The 20,617-nt window shown below is 36.2% G+C and overlaps 1 protein-coding gene across 4 annotated transcripts in view; it reads left to right on the top strand.

The window, feature by feature from the left end:
- Positions 1 to 1,524: 1,524 nt before the first annotated feature.
- PRMT6 (protein arginine methyltransferase 6) overlaps positions 1,525 to 20,617 on the top strand; it is a 28,477-nt gene continuing 9,384 nt past the window's right edge. For 3 of the 4 annotated variants that reach the window (XM_016159809.2, XM_036235129.1, XM_036235128.1), the window contains exons 1-3: positions 1,525 to 2,773; positions 5,010 to 5,418; positions 7,094 to 7,201. In XM_016159809.2, the coding sequence (XP_016015295.1) occupies positions 1,553 to 2,683 (1,131 nt within the window). In that variant the 5' untranslated portion in view covers positions 1,525 to 1,552 and the 3' untranslated portion in view covers positions 2,684 to 2,773; positions 5,010 to 5,418; positions 7,094 to 7,201. The remainder of the gene's footprint in view (positions 2,774 to 5,009; positions 5,419 to 7,093; positions 7,202 to 20,617) is intronic. The other variant, XM_036235130.1, reaches the window with a different exon arrangement.

The following is a 20,617-nucleotide window of genomic DNA, read 5'->3' as shown; positions in this document are numbered from 1 at the left end:
AAACAAGAAATTAAACCAGGCAGAAAGAGGAACTACTTGAGGATTTTTAGCCTTAAATGGTTGAGCCCAGACCACTGAAAAAAGATAAATTTGCCCAATGAAAATAAAGTAGTAACATTTAACTAAGATCACTTTTGAGAGAAACAGTGTTTCTCACTCTGCCTGCACCTTTATATTTCCGGAGGAGTTTTTAGAACTATATGTACCCACTCCACTGGAGTGGTTCTGATTTAATGTTTGACATGGGGACACAGGCATAGGTATTTTTTAAAAAGCTCCACAGAAGATTGTAATGAGCAGCTAGAAAAGAAGAGCCTTTGGAAATACAGCTAAAGATGTCAAGGCAATAAACCTATTCCATTAAATGATGGATTAATATTCAGAATAGGATAAAAGAACTTTCCTCCTAGATAAGGAATACAGGCCCATCAATTAAACAGACATATTTCAAGACTACAACAAAATGAACGTCAATTTTATGTGATTATTTTTTAAGCTGGGAAAAACTTATTCTCATCTTACTTGTTAAGAACACACTCATATAGACGTCACACATATTTTAAAATATTTTTTATTTCTATTATAAACAGCAAGGAGGGGAGAGATTAACAGCTGATAATTGACTGAAAAATAAAAGAGGAAGAGCAGAGTACCAGTCTTGACCAGTTGGAAATACACAAGAAAAAAAATAAGGAATTGCAATGGAAATGTGATCACAAGGAAGGAAAGATTCAGTTATCATGGCGCGAGGCGGGGCGGGGGGATTGTAATTGTTAACCAGAGCACACCTGGCAATAGATTTAACTATAACACACAACTGTAGCTTTTCAACTGCTCTAGAGTCAGAAAACTTCCAAGATTTTGAATGAGTCACAGAATTACCAGAGCAGGACTAAAAGCCAAGTAACTATTCTCCTGAAATAGAGACCAGAAACTTGATCCTTTAATGGTGACCAAGATTCCTTGCTGTTGATTGATAAATGGGTATTTGAAGGCAAGAGTAGTTATTTATATAACGCCCTATTTATTCGGTTCATTTGTGGTCTCACTGGAATCAGAACCAAGGTTTAACATTGCATATTTTTTAATGTTCTGTTTACAACTGCTTTGCACCCTAACTCCACTGAAAACAGAAAAGAAAAACTTCTGGAGAACTCTAAAAATTGCAACTGTTCAGGTGAAATGCTAATGTGTGAAGGGTGCCGCCCAGATAGTTCGCTGGCATAAAAACTGGAACTTAAGCAGAAAAAAAACCAAAACGTGGATTTTTAAAGTGGGCGTGTCCACTTTAGGAAGGGAGCGAAAGCAAGAGAATTGACGTCTAAGGGAAGGGGAACGTAGAGAATCATAAACTGCGGGTATCGTAAGTGGAAAAGGGTTCCCAGGACACTAAAAGCAGGTAAAAGAGTAAAATCCCTGGGTAACGCTGTATACTGTCTTGATAACCCTTCAATAGGTGGAGACGCGAGCGCGCACTACAAATCCCAGAAGCCCCTGTTTCCTGGAGCCGGAGCCGCGCAACGCCCGTCGGGAGTCGGTCCCAGCCGCCAAGATGTCGCAGCCCAAGAAAAGAAAGCTTGAGTCGGGGGGCGGCGGCGGAGGGGAGGGAGTAGAAGAGAAAGATGGCGGAGAGCAGGCGGAGGCGGCCCTCCTGCTGCGACCCCGGAGAAGTAGGCGGGAGCGGGACCAGCTGTACTACGAGTGCTACTCGGACATATCGGTCCACGAGGAGATGATCGCGGACCGCGTCCGCACCGATGCCTACCGCCTGGGCATCCTGCGTAACTGGGCAGCACTGCGTGGCAAGACGGTGCTGGACGTGGGCGCGGGCACCGGCATTCTTAGCATCTTCTGTGCCCAGGCAGGGGCCCGGCGCGTGTACGCGGTGGAGGCCAGCGCCATCTGGCAACAGGCCCGAGAGGTGGTGCGGCTTAACGGGCTGGAAGATCAGGTGCACGTCTTGCCGGGGCCGGTGGAGACGGTGGAGTTGCCGGAGCAGGTGGATGTCATCGTGAGCGAGTGGATGGGCTACGGACTCCTGCACGAGTCCATGCTGAGCTCTGTGCTCCACGCGCGAACCAAGTGGCTAAAGGAAGGCGGTCTTCTTTTGCCGGCTTCTGCCGAGCTCTTCGTGGCGCCCATCAGCGACCAGATGCTGGAGTTGCGTTTAGGCTTCTGGAGCCAGGTGAAGCAGCTCTATGGTGTGGACATGAGCTGCCTGGAGAGCTTCGCCACGCGCTGCATTATGGGCCACTCGGAAATCGTGGTGCAGGACCTGTCCGGCGAGGATGTGCTAGCCCAGCCGCAGTGCTTTGCTCAGCTGGAACTGGCCCGCCCTGGCCTAGAGCAGGAGCTGGAGGCTGGGGTAGGGGGACACTTCCGCTTCAGCTGCTACGGTTCAGCACCCATGCACGGCTTTGCCATCTGGTTCCAGGTGACCTTCCCCGGAGGGGACTCGGAGAAACCCCTGGTGCTGTCCACCTCGCCTTTTCACCCGGTCACGCACTGGAAGCAGGCGCTCCTCTACCTGAACGAGCCTGTGCAAGTGGAACAAGATACGGATATTTCCGGAGAGATCACACTGCTGCCCTCCCGGGACAACCACCGTCTCCTGCGCGTGCAGCTCCGCTACAAAGTGGGTGACCAAGAGGAAAAGACCAAAGACTTTGCCATGGAGGACTGAGCGTTGCCTTTTCTCCAACTCCCAGGGCGGCCAGACCCCCGTGGTAGAGGCGGAGGCTGGTCGGAAGAGAAAGGGAGAGCCCATCTGCAAGTAGGGGGCATTATCTTCCGTCTCCCTTTTACCTCATGGCTCCTGGGGAGGGAGAGTGACTTCAGGCTCCCTTGGAGGAGATTCTTCTGGCGATATTTATTAAAAAAGTGATCCCGATGCCCCCAACGACGGAAACAGCGTGTTTATTACTAGGCTTTTAAGCCTCAAAAAGCATGTGGTACCAAGCACTTGTAGTTCAATTTTTTTTTTTTTTTTTAAATTTCACAGGAGAAAAAGAAAACACGGAATAAATATGTTCGGTCACGAATACTCCATGCACTTACCTGACACCTCACACCTTATCCAAGTCAGAAGGCAGGGAGAGGGGTAAAAAAGAGTTTAGACTCCATAAATTTCTAATATAACTTTAATATCTCTCTAGAACCATAGTCTCTCATTCTCTGAATTCCCTCCCTCCTCCGTTGCCTCTGGGCTACAGCACTTTTTCCTCACGGTTTTTAAAATACACTTTACTACTGTAATGAGGGCGAGGAGAATGAGGAAGCAGTTTCAATAACTCTGTTCTCATCACACTTCCATAGGGTGCTAAAATTGAACACATTACACCATTTAGTAAAATAGACTATACATGATTGTACAGTCTAAGGAATCTAGAAGGTACATTTAGGAAAAAAAGACCTTAAAGACAGTGAAGTGATATGACGTTTTTTACTCTTTACTATTAAGACAACTAAGAAAATGTTTTCTGAAAGTGTCATAATACATTTTTGGGTAATTTAATGTAAGAGGCTGATAGAGGACTTTTCAGGACTTCACTCAAGGGCTTGTTTATCATCATGGGTTAATTATTTTCTCTCACTAAATTAAGGAAAATATTCTCCCAGTGAGAAAAGTTCACTCATTCTCTTAAACTCCTTTACTTAGGTGGGTCATGTGACTTGGCCTACTTACATCAAGTAAAAGTTACTTTTTTAGTGTGTGTTTCATTCTTTTTAGCTCAGCCAAATGTGAAAGTTGTGAATTTTGGAGAATCATTTGTAATGAAGCGTGAGTCATTTTATCAAATTTATTTCACGATGTTTCCCTCCTTTATCCCTGTGGCAAATAAAACATTGGCATTCTATTTTTATAGATCAAGTAAGAAGTCGTGTACTGTTATAATGCTTTTTGCTTTTTAAATTGTCAGATCTTAAGAAAAGTGTTAAAACCCCTTCAGGGTAATTCAAACTGCTTAGTGTGTGTTTTTCTTCATACTATTAGCTTTTGTATGCTAATAGAAAAGAGGTGAAAAACTGATCTTCTCAAGTACTCTTAGTTTTGTTTATCCAAATTTTCTGCTGTGATTCATAGCATATTAAAGCACTTAAGTATTATAATTAATTTGCTAAAATTTGGTGTTAATACATGAGATCTGCCATTATGAAGGGAAACATAAAAGTCCAAAATCGTAGACTTTACCGGATCCTTGAGTAACAAGCAATGAATTTATAGCTGTCACTATTTTAATGTCAAGATAGTTAACAGCCTCTGTAAGTGGGTAGAGTCATAGCAAACTATGCCTGGTTTAAGGCAGAGGTATAAAATAGCTCTGTGTTTTAGGGTCAACTGTATTTTAAGTTGACTGTTTAGAATTTTACTGTGTGGTTTTAAGTAGATTTCTGATATATTTTTTTAACTTGCTATAATCGCTTTGCCGTTTGGGCAAACAAAACCATCTTCCAAATTTCATTTTTTAAAATATGTTTTCTAAATATATGAGTACTATAAAGTTTTCATTTCCAGCATAAGCACACAAAGAGAACATCAGTTATAACTTTGGATAGCTATAGAAGTAAAAGGTAAGTATTTCATAATTAGTCAAAGGAAGCTTTAAAATTCTTACCATTACTGTTTCCCAAAAGAAAAATGAATTATAGAAATAAAGCTACTAAAGCAATTAGTCAAGAGGCAGTATTGCAAAGTGGTTAAAAGCTTGGATGCTGAAGCCAGACAGCTCATGCGGGATCCAAGTCTCTACCACTCTATGTGACTGGGCAAAATACCTGTTTTAATCTAGTGCTTTCATGCAAATTGGGAATAACAATAGAAACTCCTTCATAGAAATGTAAGGAAACAATGAGTTAATACATGTAAGCGTGTAGTGTCTGGAACATCATAAGATCTCAGTATTTCTTGGCAGTTGTGATTAGGGAAAAGTAGTACGCAAACTTGGAGCAACTGGACACATACGAAATATGCCACAGAATAAATATGCAACATTTTGGTTTTCTTGCAGGTCTTGTTTGACAGTATCAGCATGGCCGTATATGACAAGCAGTGTGTGACACTGAACACCAGATGATCCAAAGGAAGCCCAAGCCCTTCGATGTGAGGACACTTCCAGAAGGATGAGAGTGTGAGACGCATCGACATCCAGGCTCTAGCTAATCTCCATATGAGCTGGTACTGATAACTTAGGGCCATCTGAGCCACAGGAAGGATTTACCAGCCTGAGGAGAGAAACACATGGCGAAGTTCTACCTGTTTTCCTGGAATAACCTGTATTTATTTAGCGCTGTGAAACTTCACAAATATTTCCATTAATTCACTGGACCAATGGATGTTTTATTGAGTAACCAATGTAACACTCACTGTGATAAGCACTAAGGATACAGACCAACAAAACAGTTTCTGCCTCCAAATAGGTATGTTCCTAGGATAAACCAGAAAGTAAAATAAATAAACAATAATGAGATAAAGATTGGGATGGTGTAGGTGTTAGGGTGGGCAAGTAATTATCTTTACATACTGGGAAAAGTTACACAGATACTGAAGGATTTATCTAAGCATCCATAGCTAATTCTTGACAGTTGAACACAAGGCATTCAATTCCTTACAACAAACAAACAAACAAACAAACAAAAATTGATTTTTAATTATATTAACCTTGTGTACTTTAATTTTTAAAAAGTACATACCTCCAGATTGGGTGACAGCAGTTTCTATCTTTTGATGAATGAAGGAAAGAGGGAAGAGTTCTTATTTAAGGAAATCTCATTGGAGATCTAAGATACCTTAAAGAGCCACCTTCAGCATATAGGATCTCAAGACTGACAGATAGTAAGCAGTCATTGAAACACCCCTGTACCTATTTCCCTAACAGAGCTGATCAAATGTGGTGCTCTTTCTGAGGTCCTTAGGAAACTGAATCCTCAACATAGCAGCAAAAGTAGGTGAACCATGCCATTCTGACTATAGGTTTATGGTGCTGGAGAGCAGAGAGGCATCCGATGAGGTATTCATTAATCTAATTCTTTAATAAACACCAACTATCTTAACAATTCTATAATAGGTAAGCAAATCCTAACCTCAAAGAACTGAGATACAGTAGAGGAATAAAATTACCTGCATCAGTAATTTGCATACATTCTTCAACCTAGAAAGATTTTGTTTCAACTAAACTTGCCTCTGTGAAAGCAGGGTTGAGAAGCCAGCCCTCTTACCAAGTCCATCTTTAAAATTTCTCCCAGGCGCAAAAAATATTATTTATCACATAGATTATGAGATCTCAGAGAAAAATTTATGGTGTTAGTTCCCAAAATAAATCAATGTCCTGTAAATGGACACAGTGTATTGGGTAGAAGATTGTTCTCATGTTGGCTACTAGAAAGCTGAACCAAATTTATGGCTCACTTGTGCTCTTTTTTTTAGCTTTATAACTGACTCTATATCCATACTCCATTTTGTTTCTTGATTTATCCCTCTTACATAATAAATACTACAGATTTTGTTGAAATTTATCCTCGTCCTAATACTTTTGGGCATTAAAATATGTTCCTACTTTGTGGAAAAGCTGCAAAAGTTCTGAGGGCAAGGGAGAATTAGAGAAAGGGCCAGAGAATCTTGAGATATGCCCTTCTTTATTTCCTTTATTTCCTATGAAATTCATTCTCTCTTATTGTTAATATGAACGGATGGCTGATGGCAGCCCATTCATCTAGCCAACCTACAGCATTTTACATTTTGAAGAATCAGGATTTCTGAATATGTGAATAACTGGGACATATAGGCAATCTTGAGAAAACTTTGAATATTGTACACCTCTTTCTAAGCCTAGGTTAGGCCATGATTGAATCTTAAACACAATATTAAGGAGAATTTTCGATTGCTAAACATCTTCCAAAAAATGTCCAAACAGTTTAAAGTAATAATACGAAGAAAGATATTATAATAAGACTATTTCTCAAAATCTCATAGTTGCCTATAGAAAAAGACATATGAAACAAAGAAATCTTAGACCTAACTAAACACAAAGAGAATTTTAATAAATATTAAGACATAGCCATTATGTACTTACACTTCTTTCTATTCTCTCCCTAGATGATCTTATCCAGTCCCATTACTTTAAATAGTGTACCATCCATATGCTGATGACTCCTTGAAGGCATGACAACAGCACAGGTCATTTACAACAGTTCATGGTCAGTGGTGAGTGTTTATTGAATGCTTGTCACATGAGAGTACTATTTTTAATTTTGGTATATCAAGAAGCACAGGACAAGGTCCCTGGCCTGAAGGAGCTGAGTCTTAAGTGGAGAGCAAGCATCTCAGCTTTTCAAAGATAAGTGGTATTATAATGCAATGCAAATGAATCACAGAGATACGTGCTATTATAAGGGTTGGGCCATTGCATGATGGAAGAATCAGAGCTTCTCACTAAAAACGAAGGAATGGACCTGGATCTTGCTGATTCTCAGTCATGTCAAGATCCTACCTTAAGTACTCTCTACCTGGAACATCTTTCTTTAGACTACATGTTATACTTTCTCACCTTTCAGTTCTACTCAAATGTCACCTCAGAGTAGCTTTCCTTGACTCCCATGATACACACCATAGGTAACTGTTTTTCCTTGTTATCTGAAATTCAGCTATTTACTTCCTTATTGTCTTTCTCACAATGTAAGATTTGTAAGAGCAGGAATCTTGTTGTCCTTCTTATTCACTGTTGTCTATCCATTGACGAAAACATCTGGCACAAAGTAAGTATTTAATAAAATATTTGTTGATCAAATGGGTCTTATAAACCAAATGGAACTTATACCAACAACCATTCTAGACAAGGACAATAGCTTGAAAAACAAGTGCTCCTTAGAGAGGTCTTTTCAATCATGATCTGTAGATAGCTTTCTACTGTCTACATAGAAATTTCAGTAATCCCTGGGATACTGATAATATCACTGATGGACAGTGCAAATGATTGGGCTTGCTACTATTATAACTCCCTGTCAGTTTGTAGCCTTCTGTTGGGTCTTTCAATTTTCACTGAACACACAGAACGAAGCTTGTCAAAGAGGTCTTGGTTAAATCTCTAGAAATAAAATTTTGCCAGGCATAAGACACATAGAAGTGTTGATAAGGCTTTCAGAATTATTGGCTTAGTTTTCAGGATTTCCATGAACAGAAGAGGAAAACTAAAAATTATGACAAAGAAGGAAAATGAAACCAAGACATAATTCATTAAGGTTCATGAAAGCTTCCTTCCCCAAACTACATTTTGGCAACCAGTTTATTTAGATTTCTTCCCAACTACTGTTTGACAAGTAGGTGCCTGCCAATTTTCACTTCCTCTGAGTGGACATGATCCCATAAAATTGCCAAAAAAACACTGAAAAAATTACTAATTTGTGTGTTCTTTTATTCATTGTCAGCACCATGCTGTTCAGCCTCAGCCAGGAGATCATCCTAGCCTAGTCCACTTGGGGTTAGTTAGCATGAGTCTTTGCTTCTTCTTTTGGGATGGGAAGCAGACAGAATCTTCTTACTTAGTGCTCTGAATGGCTAACGCTCGTCAATGGCATGCTTATGACAGACTAAAGTAAGGCAGCAACCACAGCTACATAATGGCATATTTGACAGAATTTTACTAAAAGTTATTTTGAAAAACAACTTATTTATTTTAATGGTATTTTTCATTAAGAAAGTAATATGTGCTGATTATAGAAAATTTTAAACTGCAGAAAAATAGAAGAAAAAATAACATATCACCCATAATTTCACCCCTAGACTTTTTCTATTCCAACTTTTATGCATGCTTCTTTTCGACTTTTTATAAAAATTATATCATGCTGTCTTCTACAATTTTTATTTATGTAATTATATTGTTTTTCCCAAATAACACTATCAACTGAAATTATTTTGTTCCTTTCTTTACTTCCATATTTACTTTCTCCAAATAAAATCTACATTCTATAGAGAAAAGAATCCTCTTTTATGCACTGAAGAAATTAGTTAATTAACAATAAATGATAAATTAACATTCTTATAAATATTACCTTACATGCAGGTGTATCTATATCTTTAGAATAGATTTCCCTAAGTACTTTGCTTATTTTCAATTTTAACAAATTCTGATAAATTGCTTTCTGGAAGGTTGTCAAAATACACATTTATAATAAAGATATATGAAAAAATATGTTTCTTGATATCTTCACTCACCTATTTTTTATTAATCTTATTTTTTTAGTTAAATTTTATTACCCTAGTTTCTTGTGCATCTTTCCTAATATTCCTTGGCCCTTTGCATTTCATTTTCTGTGAACTTAGTATTTATTTTACCCATTTTTCTCTTAGATTTTATAGCTATTGTCTATCATATATGCTATAAGATATTCATTTAATTTTTTTCACTTCATTAATTGGAATCATTGAGAATTTTTACATTTTAATGAATCCAAATCTACTTATTTTATTTGCAATTGCTTCCGAGTTTCTTTTCTGATTAAGAAGGCTTTTCCTAATTGAAAGTTGAGAAATTACTCCCAAATTATCTTCTATTTTCATTGTTTAATTTTTAAATTTCGATATCTAATCTCTATGTAATTTGTGTTTTGCTTTTTACAATTTGTGGTAAAGAGTCTTTTGTTTTTAGTGTAAAAGCATAGGATCCATTTAATTATACTAAGAGATAATACTTCTCACATAAATTGCTTTCTGTAGATGGGCTGAGTGGTTCTCATGCTGATCTTGGCTGTACTGACTCATGTGGCTGGGAGCAGATCACAGGTCAGAATGTAGCTGGGCTCAGCTAGGACAAATGGGATGGTTGCTCTCCCTTACCCAGCATATAGTATTTGATTGGCTTTTTTTTTTCATTGTAACACTTTCCATGTTTCTTTCTATTCCTTATAAGGCAAGAGTATTTTTATTTTTTAAGGTGGAATTCCTGGCCTAACTGATTTTACAAAAGGCCTTAGATGAATTTGGCAACCATTTCTTAGATATTTCTATGACTAAAAGGAAATCAAAATACTGTACTTCAAACAGAGGATGGAATGATTTTAGTTGAGCAATAACTTTGAGACTCAGTTCTGGCTGGTAAAATAATAATAGAATAAAATTGAACATGTTATTGTTCCTCAGGAGACCTTAACTAATTTACAAGTTTTATTGGAAAGAAATTTATTTAAAATTGTAATGTATGTGCCAGGTTCTGCTATAAGGTGTTAAAATTGCTTCAGTATGATATTTGTGGTCATTCATATCTAATCTATACATATGAAATGTGACATTATTATAAAGTGTAATTATTTCCAGAAACTTTAAAAGTAAAACTATTTTTAAACATTTATCTTATAATATGTTAACTGTAAGTCACTTTATCTCAGAAAAAAATAGGCAATATTTTAACTAGATCTTGAAAAAAATACATTAAATCTATTTTTTAAAATGTTTTATTACTTGTAATTTTCAGCCTGATGTGGTTTTAAAATAGCCAAGTTATAAACCCCTGAAAATTGGAGTTTATAATGGAATACTGACAGACCCTTAACTTTTAGAAGGACAAATGTCTGCTGTAATAACATTCACTGATGCTGCCTCAGTCAGTGGAGCAACAAGACTAGGGTGCCAGATGTTGTATTTCAAATACGAAACTGGTTGAATACTTCTAAAATATTTTCGCATGTCTCTAAAATTTTTGAAAACTCATTTCTTGTTTCGGAAACTCCATTTTGGTCAAATTTATTATAATGAACAAGTTTGAAGGCCCTCTTTTTCTTCTTTCTCTAATATTTCCTTAGTTGTTTTATCTTCTATGCCTGGACTCCACAAATCTTTCCTGTCTTAGTATTTTGTACCTCCATCCACCAGTTACTTATTCAAGTAAGAAAATTAGAGGTCAGTCTTAGCTCCTTGTATTACTCTTTCATCATATTTGATTGATTGTAAATACTGAGGGTTTTTACTGCACATATATATATGTGCAGTGTATGTATGTATGTATATAGGTGTGTGTGTATATGTATGTATATATGTATATATACACACACATAACTTTTTTTACTGCCCAAATATATTTTGAAACCATTTATTCTTTATTATCACTGCCATCACTTTAGTCCATGCCACCAAAACCCCTGGCCAGGACAATCACAATAGCTCCTGACTTGCATTTCAGAATAATCAGTAGTTGGTTAAGGAAAGTTTTTATTCATAGAATTTCAGCAAATAAAACGTTAGAATAGTAGACTTAGAAAATCACCATTTTGTAACTTATGATAAAATAATAGTTCTCTGCAATGGTATCCATAATTGCTAAAACCAGGAGAAGTGTGGTTAACAGAGAATTTTATAATGAAGAAATCAGGTTAATATGCTCATAATCCATCAATTGCACTAATCACTAAAAGTGGGAAAACCAGTTACTATATGTCTTAAAATGTGATGGAATGCAACAAATGTATACTTGCCTAAAATATTGAACCTGAATCTAGTCAGGTCTCTAGATTTATGAAAAATATAGAGAATGAGAAGTAAATTAAACAACACCATGAAGAAGTAATCTGCCAAACCTAGAATGTGAAAATTCTACAGAAAAACAGTGGCCTAATTTCTCCAACAAATCAGTGGCATACAGAAAGCAGTGTGATGGGGGAGGGGGATAGTTGTTATAAAATAATAATCTTAAGAGACATAACAACTGAACACAATAAGAGTACCCAGTGCATCCGATTCACACTAACCACTTGAAAAAGTCATAGTTGAGACAATAAGGGAAATTCAAATATGAATTATATATAAACAAGAAATTATTGTTAACTTTTTTAGGTAGGAAGGTGGCAATGAGATTGTTTTAAAAATGTTTATTAGAGATATATACTGAAATATTTGTGGGTGAAATGATATGATATATGGGATTTGCTTTAAAATACTCCAGGAAGTGGTGACAGAAAGAAATCCAACCATAGGCAGTGAAAACGCAATGCAGATATATATGCCTTACTGTTGAACTGTACACACCTTAAACTTACTGGATTTTGTTAACCAATGTCACCATAATAAACAAACAAACAAACAAACAAACAAACAAATAAAATACTCCAGGAATAAAAAAGTAGGGTAAAAGAAGATCAACATATACTGATAACTATTATAATAAGAAATGAGTACATGAAGTTCATTATGCTATATTTTTTATTTTGTGTATATTTAAATTTTCCCTAAGAAGTAATTTTAGTGGATCGTTTAAGTCCTCTATAAAAAAAAAAAAAAATGACAGTGCCTTAGCAAGGCTTTCAAATCCATATATCTCATATGGATTTGAGATATATTTTAAAATTAATAGGACTTGTTAATGAATCAGAGGAGGAGGTTAAGGAAAAACATAGAGATCAATGTTTTTGAGCAACTGGGTAGATAAATGTTGTCATTTACAGAATTAGTATAGACTTTAGAGGAGCAGATTTGAGAATAGATTAAAACTCCTTTTAGACCCTGAGATCTGTATGAGTTTTCTATTGATGCAGTAACAAATTACCACATACGTAGTAGCTTAAAGCAACACACATTTATTATTTCACGGTACCAAACATCAGAAATCCAAAATCAGCCTCACTGAGTTAAAGTCAAAGTTCAGCAGAGTTGGTTCCTCCTGGGGATGCCGGGGGAGAATCTGTCTCCTTTGCTTCCCTAGCTTCTAAAGGTTGTCCTCATGCCTTGGCTTATGGCTTCACATCGATCTTCTTTTCTCCCTCTTGTTTTTATGGCCACATCACCTTCTACGGCTTTGACCTTCTTGCATCCTCTTATCAGGAACCTTTGGTTATATTGGTCCTACCAGGATAATAATTCACAATTAGCTCCCATTTCAAGATCCTTAATTTAGTCACACCTGCAAAGTCTCTTTTGCCATGAAACATTAACATATTCACAGTTCTGAGAATTAGGACATAGTTACTTTTGGGGGATCATAATTTGGCTTACCCCAAAGTCTAATATGTTTGAAGCGCCTGTTAGGTGTCCTAGTAGAAATGTTAGCTGGATAGTTAGTTATGAATGCAGAGAGAACTGGCAGACTAAATCTGAGAGTTATCAGCATACAGATGTGATTTAGAACCAAGTAATGGTTGAGTCTGATGAATTCCAAGTTTAGCAGATAGACATCGCAGGTGACTTCAGAGTGAGGATTTCAGATAGCCAGGCAAATGTTGCACCTGAAAAGCCAAGAGAGCAGCCCACTCAGTAGTGTGGAGAACTGTATTGACTCTAGCTGAGAAGTCAAGCAAGAGAAAAAGTATTCATTGCACTTGGCATCATAAATAAAGTTAGTAATTTTCACAAAAGCTGTTCCAATCTATTTGAAGTGGGTTGAAGAATGAAATGGATCTACTGAATGAAGACAAACCTTCGCTCTGAAAAACGGTAGCTACACGAAAAGGCCAGAGAAATATTTAGGTCAAGGAAGAGGTGTTCTCCTTTTCTCAAGAGAGAAGGAAATATGCTTGTTTTTTGATAGAAATGATCTAGTAGAAAAGAAAGATTTATAATGAAGGAGAAAGGGGGGGGTGAAGGAAGGAGGGGCATCCTTAGTAAGGTAACAGAGAGGTTCCCCAACAGAAGACAAAGACTCTGATGGGAGCAAAGGACCCAAAGAAGGGAAAGCAGAACGGTACCAGTGGAGGCTGACCAGTCAGTCTGCAGAGCTATCACGAGCTAGATCTGCTTTGACAGCTCTGTCTTCTTGGTTATGAGAGTTGCAAGTAAAGTTGGGGAGTCAGTTAATGAGGGAAAGTTGGAGAATTGTTCTACCAAGAGAGATACTATAAAATCCCTTTCACAAGGCCAATTCGCTGCTAGCAAAACAAACAAAAAATATGGGGTGGGAAGTAAGGGAGTGTGGGGGGTGAGAAAGCTTTCTTGTGATGAGAGGGATTTAGGAGATCAGTTTCCTAAGTCTGATAATTATAAACACATTATTTTTTTTATTAATAATTAAATAATAGTCAAATATAATAAACTCATCAGAAAAGTGTTTCTTTTGTGGTGATCCAATAGATATATATTGGCTGTTTGAAATTCACTGTGCAGAAAGGATTTAAATGTTCAACATCTTGTAATGAGTTGTTAAGAAGTAGACTTAAAAGCATGTAAAAATGATAAAGACCCTTTCTTTAGCTCTAGATTTAGCCCTAAGCTTTGACATCAGTTAATACCCCAGAGCCCCATAAAAGTAGCTGTTTCATCCCAATTAAAATAGGACAGTCATTTCAACAGTCTTGCTTCCCAGCCAGAATAATATTTTGCCCATTCTTTCCCAAGTCATAAGGTGATGATAACCCAATGGCTGAAAGCTCAAGAATGCCTAAGTTCAAATTCTTCTCACATGAACATCAGAAGAACAAAAATGTATTGTTCCTAGGTTAAAATCCTCCACGCCTGTCTTGAGGTTTAGGATTTAGGGCTGCGAGGGCCATCAGTGAAGAGTTAGTGTGCTCGAATTTTGTTTCGAGGAGTATAAACCTTGGGAAGTATCTTTCAATGAAGAACCACAGTTTTATTAAAAAGAAACATGCATCTGAATCTGTTCCCTTTGGAAGGAGTGAGGAGTATGAAATAGTTATCTCAGAAAAAATATGACTTCACTGGGAAAGCGGTATTGTTCATTAAAATACAATCAATTAGGTTGCATTTTCAAGAAACATTTGGTTACTTTGATTAGATTCACAGAAATAATCTAGGTTCTTGATTTGATCCAGGAAATAATTTGATTCAAGAATATTAGCAAACTATCCCCTAAGGCATAGAGAGAATTATTTCTAGAAGTAATATCAACTACATGTTAATTTTTTTTTTTTTTTTTTTTTTTTTTTTTTTTTTTTTTTACTAATTTTGTTTTAATAAGATAACACCTGATTTTATCTCTAAATTCCAAACGTGCTCTACTCTGGTCACCTGTGCACCACAAAAAACAACATTAATAATTTGCCTCTATAATGCAGAGTTCTTTCACAGATACTTAAAAATTTACTCTTACAACCTTTCCTTCAGAAGAGACAAAATTTACTCTTACCATTTTTCTGAGAAAGAAGGTAAGCATAGACATTATAAAATACCTTTCCCAAATACATCAGATTTCTTGGACTTATAATTTAATTCTTACGCCACAAAATTTGTATTGATAAATGTAAAAATATAAGTTAAACAGAGCATTTAGGAGACCATGGAAATAAAGTTTCAACTCCACATGATTTGTCTTCCAATTTCACTTCCAGCAAGAGTCAATTCAGCAAGCACGGAGTGAAGATCTACTGTGTTTAACCATGTAGAACATTGTAAGAAGCAAAAATATCAGTCAATGATCATTTGAAACAGACCTGGGCAGAAAGTATATTAGGTTCATTCAGTAGGTCATTGTTTTCTGAAGGATTGCTACCTATGTTGATGCTGTTGGATTTAATAGTTTTGTTGCTTTTGCTGTCGTTGTTTTGGTAGTGATAATGATGAATTTCTAATTCACTGATTTTTCAGTGCAACAGACAGAATTGGTCAAAATTCTAGTTTCATTCAAAGAAAAAAAACATAGGTACATGTTTCATATTTGACTTTAAATTGGGTAATCATCAGTCATTACCTTCCCAGTGCAGGAACCTCCCCACCCTCACGTAATATGATATAACTGGTGTATAGATAAATGTTCAGCTACACACTTGCTGATAGAGGAATGATGCTTATTCTTACCTTATTTCGTTAAGTCCCTAATTACGTAACACGGTCTCTTAGATGTACTATGTATTCGATAAATATTAATGGATTTCAAATTATTTAATTCTAACATTTCTGAATTATAGCAATGTTATATAAAAAAGGATAAGTTTGGATGATTGAACAGTCAGGCGATTAAGACATTTAAGGACTCAAGAGAGATTAGAAGTGATTTTATCAACAAAACAGTTGAAAGAAAAAAAATAAGAGAAAATAGATGGATTGCAAGTCTTTTTTGCAATATCAGAGAGGGTGTGCTTTTGTCAGAAAATAGGCCTACCAGGTAACTTTTACCGTACAAAGTGACACTTTTCAGAGTTTTAAAACATCATTGGCTGAATAACCAGAAAAGTGACATTGGAGAGAAAAGATGACAATTCAAGAGGGGACAGAACAGGGAGGCACTCACCTGAGTACTTCAGTGATTCAGCACATTAAGTAGAGTCCCAGAAAATGTCTAAGACTGAACAGAAAATCAAATGCAGCCCAAGGGGAAAATAACGTAGCATCAAAATGTAGGTTTTGCACACTGGGGCTGCACAAGAGTTCTGAATCTACATAATATTAAAGTAACTGATAATTTTTAATGGAAATATCTTTTATGTTTAGAGTCTCTACTATGTGTTAAGCCTAGCGCTTAAGGACTAAGGATAAAATCTAAACAAAACAGACAAGGTCCCTGCTTTGCAGGGGACACCTGGGCCTTCTTCGAAAAGGGATCCAGGGAGCACATCTTTGGCTCTACCATAAGGTCTGTGCTCAGATGTCACTTCGTTAGAGATTTTCTGCCCAGAGCATTCTATTAAAATAGCACCTCACCCCTTTAGAATAGAGATTACATCGTTGTTTATTCTCCCCACCAAGACATATACACCATTACAGCAAGGACACTGTCTGATTTACCACCTTTCAGGACTAACATAATGCCTACACACAGAAAGCTCTCAATAAATATTTTCTGGGTGAATGCATGAATAAATTATGACGAGCTAGTTTGCATTTTTGGTTATTGTAATCAACTTTGGGAGGAACATTCTTATAGTTTCTTTTGGTCTACTTGTCTAATTTTCTTAAGATAAGTTGTTAGAAGTAGAATTATTGGGTGCACATATTTTTAAAGACTTTTGATAGAATGTCAAGTTTTTATCCTGAAAGAAAATTCAAATTTACATTATTCCAATGTAGGACAATCTTCATTTCTTAAAGCTTTCCATAAAAGGGTATTATCAGTCCTGTTAATTTGTACTAATTTTATGGGTGGAAAAAATATTGCAGTGATGTTTTATTTTAAATTTATTTGATTCTTAGGTGGGTTAGCGTTAGACTATTTTCATACTATTGTTGATATGTCTTATTTTGTGAATTGTTATTACAAGTCACAGTATTCTTCTAATCAGCTTTTATCTTTTTATTGATTTGTACATATTAGAAATATTAACTGTCACATCTGTTACAAAATATTTTTAACCACTTTGTCATTTGTTGGTCGATCTTCTTTATTATGGGAATTTGGAAGTTAAACTTTTCATTTTTATGTCATTCAAACAATCAAAATTGTCCTTAGGGTTTGTACCTATGGTAGATTAAAAATTGCTAAAACTCCTTTGCAGCCTCTCTCATCAAGAGGAAGCATTTTCTTTCTCACGCTTTGAAATGGGCAGATCTTGTGAATTGATATGATTAATAGGATGAGGCAGAAGTGGCTTTATGCAAACTTTTGAGAAAGGCCTCCAAGACTGCAATTTCTGCTTTTGCTTCTTTAAAACCCAGGGGCCTTTATATTCTGACTAAACCTAGTCTAGCCACCTGAAGATGAAAAACAAACCACTCATTTTTCATAGCTGAGCCTAGACCGCTTTTGACATATGATCTAATCACAGCTGCATGAGCCAGTCCAGTCAAGATCAGCATAGGAACCACTCAGCCAATTGACAGAAGCAAAGGAAATAATGCATTATTATTTAAATGTAGTAAGATTTAGGGTCGTTTGTTACAGAACAATAAATAACCGATGCAGTGGTTTTGCTTTATGCTCAGTTATTATTTCCATTATATAATTATAGAAGTATATACCTAAATTTTAGTATATTTATTTTATTTTTTACATTTTTATCTTCAAGTGCAAATTATTTTTCATGTAATAAGTAAAATAGGATTGCAACATAACTTTATTTTCTAGGTGTTTTATAGTTTTATGTTTTACATTTGGCTATATGATGTATTTGAAGATAATTTTTGTGAAGGACGTAGGGTCTGTGTTTAGGTTTTTTGTTTTTACATGTAAACGTCCAGTTCTTCCAGCACCATTTGTTGAAAAAACAATCTTTGCTCCACTGTATTATCTTTGTTTGTTTGTTTGTTTGTTTGTTTATCGAAGATCAGTTGCCTATATGTGGGGTCTATTTTTAGGCTCTCTATTCTGTTCCATTGATCTACTTATCCATTTTTTGCCAATACCACACTTTCTTGATTACATAGCTTCGCATAAGTATTAAAGTTGAGTAGTATCCGTCCTCCAACTTCATTCTTCTTCTTCAATAGTGTTGACTATTATGGGTTTTCTACCATCTACATTTAAACTTTCAATCACTTTGTTGATATTCACAAAATAACTTGTTAAGATTTCCATTAAGAATTTATTGAATCTATAGATCGAATTGGTTATCTATGTTACCTGATGGTCATGAATAAGTTCACTGATGCTCAGTTTAGGGCCTTTTTCCCCTCTTCTACTCCAGAGTTTTAGAATGAATGGAACTGTGCTTCGTTTGGCTCAACCAAGTGTCAGCCCCCAAATGTATTTCTAGTCTTAAGCTGAAATAGTTAAGGATCAGATTTTATTTAAAAATATGGAATTTTGACTTTAATGATCTGGCAATACTAGCCTAGAATTTCTATCGATAGCAATCAGGTGAAGCTGAATAGCAGGCATTTCTACTTCCAGGCCAGACCTCTTTTGTAAGCGACAGACCAAGTATCTAACCGTTTACTTTTATTTCCTCATGCATAGAAATTGCTTTTATGGCATCCATTATTACTAAGGAAATGTCAGGACAACGATTTTTTACTCTTTTGCAAGTACCTGCTTGTCTTCCCTGAGTACTTGAAGAAATTTTCTTTTTGGAGCATACATGTTGAGCACTAAATCCCATGACACTCAACTTGTAATGAAAAGATTTTATCATTCTCAAATCTAGTCTCTACCTCCAGACTTCCTTCCAAAATGAGAAATGTTACTGGGACTTTTTCAGATTTATTTCACTTACTTTCTAAAATACTGAATTCCTTTGAAAGGATTATTTAATGTCAATTCATAGTGTCTACTTTCAATTTTGTTCAGTTTATAGTGTTCTTGAAAGATGTTCCATAAAGTTGTGGTATATGCTTGAAAGTAATCCCTAGCTTCAAGTTTCCTGCCTATTTTGGTCATTTTGGTACATTTCAGTGTGGGCTGAACCATAAGTCTTCTTTTATTCCTACACATTTCCTGAAAATGTCTTTACTTAATGCTTGATCTGCAGGTTATGTAGTATGTAGTTCATTAAACATCTTAATATAACTCTATATGAGGACTTTCTTTCTTTCAGATATTCCCTTTTCAAGGACAAGCTATATGCCACCTACAAACACAAAACTAATTACATAGAAGAATTGATGAACAATTTATTCATGGAGTTGCTAGGCTGGTGTTGATGGTTATTCAGCATAGTTATATTGTCCCTTTCCTTTTTACTTAATCTGCCAGCCAACAAACAACAAAATTTTAATCTTGTATTTACTCTGAACATTCTAAGAACTCCTACTTAAAAATATTTTTTTAAAATAGTAGAGTGACTTTTTAAAGGTAAACCTAATGTGTTTTAGTCATGGGTCTCCAGAGAAACAGAAGCAACAGGATATGTATTTATATATCTATCTCTTGAGAGATTGATTGATTGATTTGAATTAGTTCATGCAATTCTGGAGTCCAGAATCTCATGGGGCAAGCCAAAGTCAGTCCATTTGCAGAATTCCTTCTTTGGGGAGAGGTCAATTTTTGTTTTATTAAGACTTCCAGCTGATTGGATGAAGCCCACCCACATTATGGAAGGTAATCTACTTTACTCAAAGTCTAACAATTTAAAGGTTAATCTCATCAAAAAACAGCTTCACAGAAAATATTCAGAATAATGTTTAACCAAATATCTGGCCACCGTGGCCCAGCCAAGTGCCAAGTAGATATTGGTAAAATTAGCCATCACAGAGGTAATTTTTATAGGTGTTTATATTTCTAAAAGTAGGTTATATGGGGTGTTTGGGTTATTGGAAAAGAGGATCTGTCCTTCAGTGAGCCATCTGTTTGTTTACTATTAATGTGAACTGACTGGAATCATAGCTATTTTAAACAAGCATTATCACAGTGCATTACAGGAACTGCATATGCTAGAGAAAAAAACAAAACAAAACTAGGCAGTAAAACATATTGATGAATAGTTATTGACAGCTTTTATCCAGACATGCATTTGCAGGAGTGGGTCCATATTTTTGCAGCAGGAAAGTTCTTATCACAAGCCTACTTAGGTCAGAGTATACAGATAGTCTGAGCTCAGAAAAAGCATGAACTGAATATGCAAGTGTTGCTCCAGTGTTCACAGACAGCATCTAGAAAATTAGATTAATATTTTGATACAAACATGTAGAAAGGGGGATGTATACTTTTGTGCAAAGCATTTTATGGGGCACTATAATTTTATGTAACTTTTTATGATAACAATGTTCTGTGACATTTCATGTGTGCAAGGGTGTGCACGGGGGATGGCAGGACCAAATAAAGATTTGTGTCATGAATGACCATACTCTTGCTGGACATTCAGAGTGAAGGTAGAT

This window comes from Rousettus aegyptiacus, unplaced genomic scaffold (assembly GCF_014176215.1).
Source record: "Rousettus aegyptiacus isolate mRouAeg1 unplaced genomic scaffold, mRouAeg1.p scaffold_m13_p_17, whole genome shotgun sequence".
Classification (NCBI taxonomy): Eukaryota; Metazoa; Chordata; class Mammalia; order Chiroptera; family Pteropodidae; genus Rousettus; species Rousettus aegyptiacus.
This window is presented reverse-complemented; position numbering and strand designations above follow the sequence as displayed.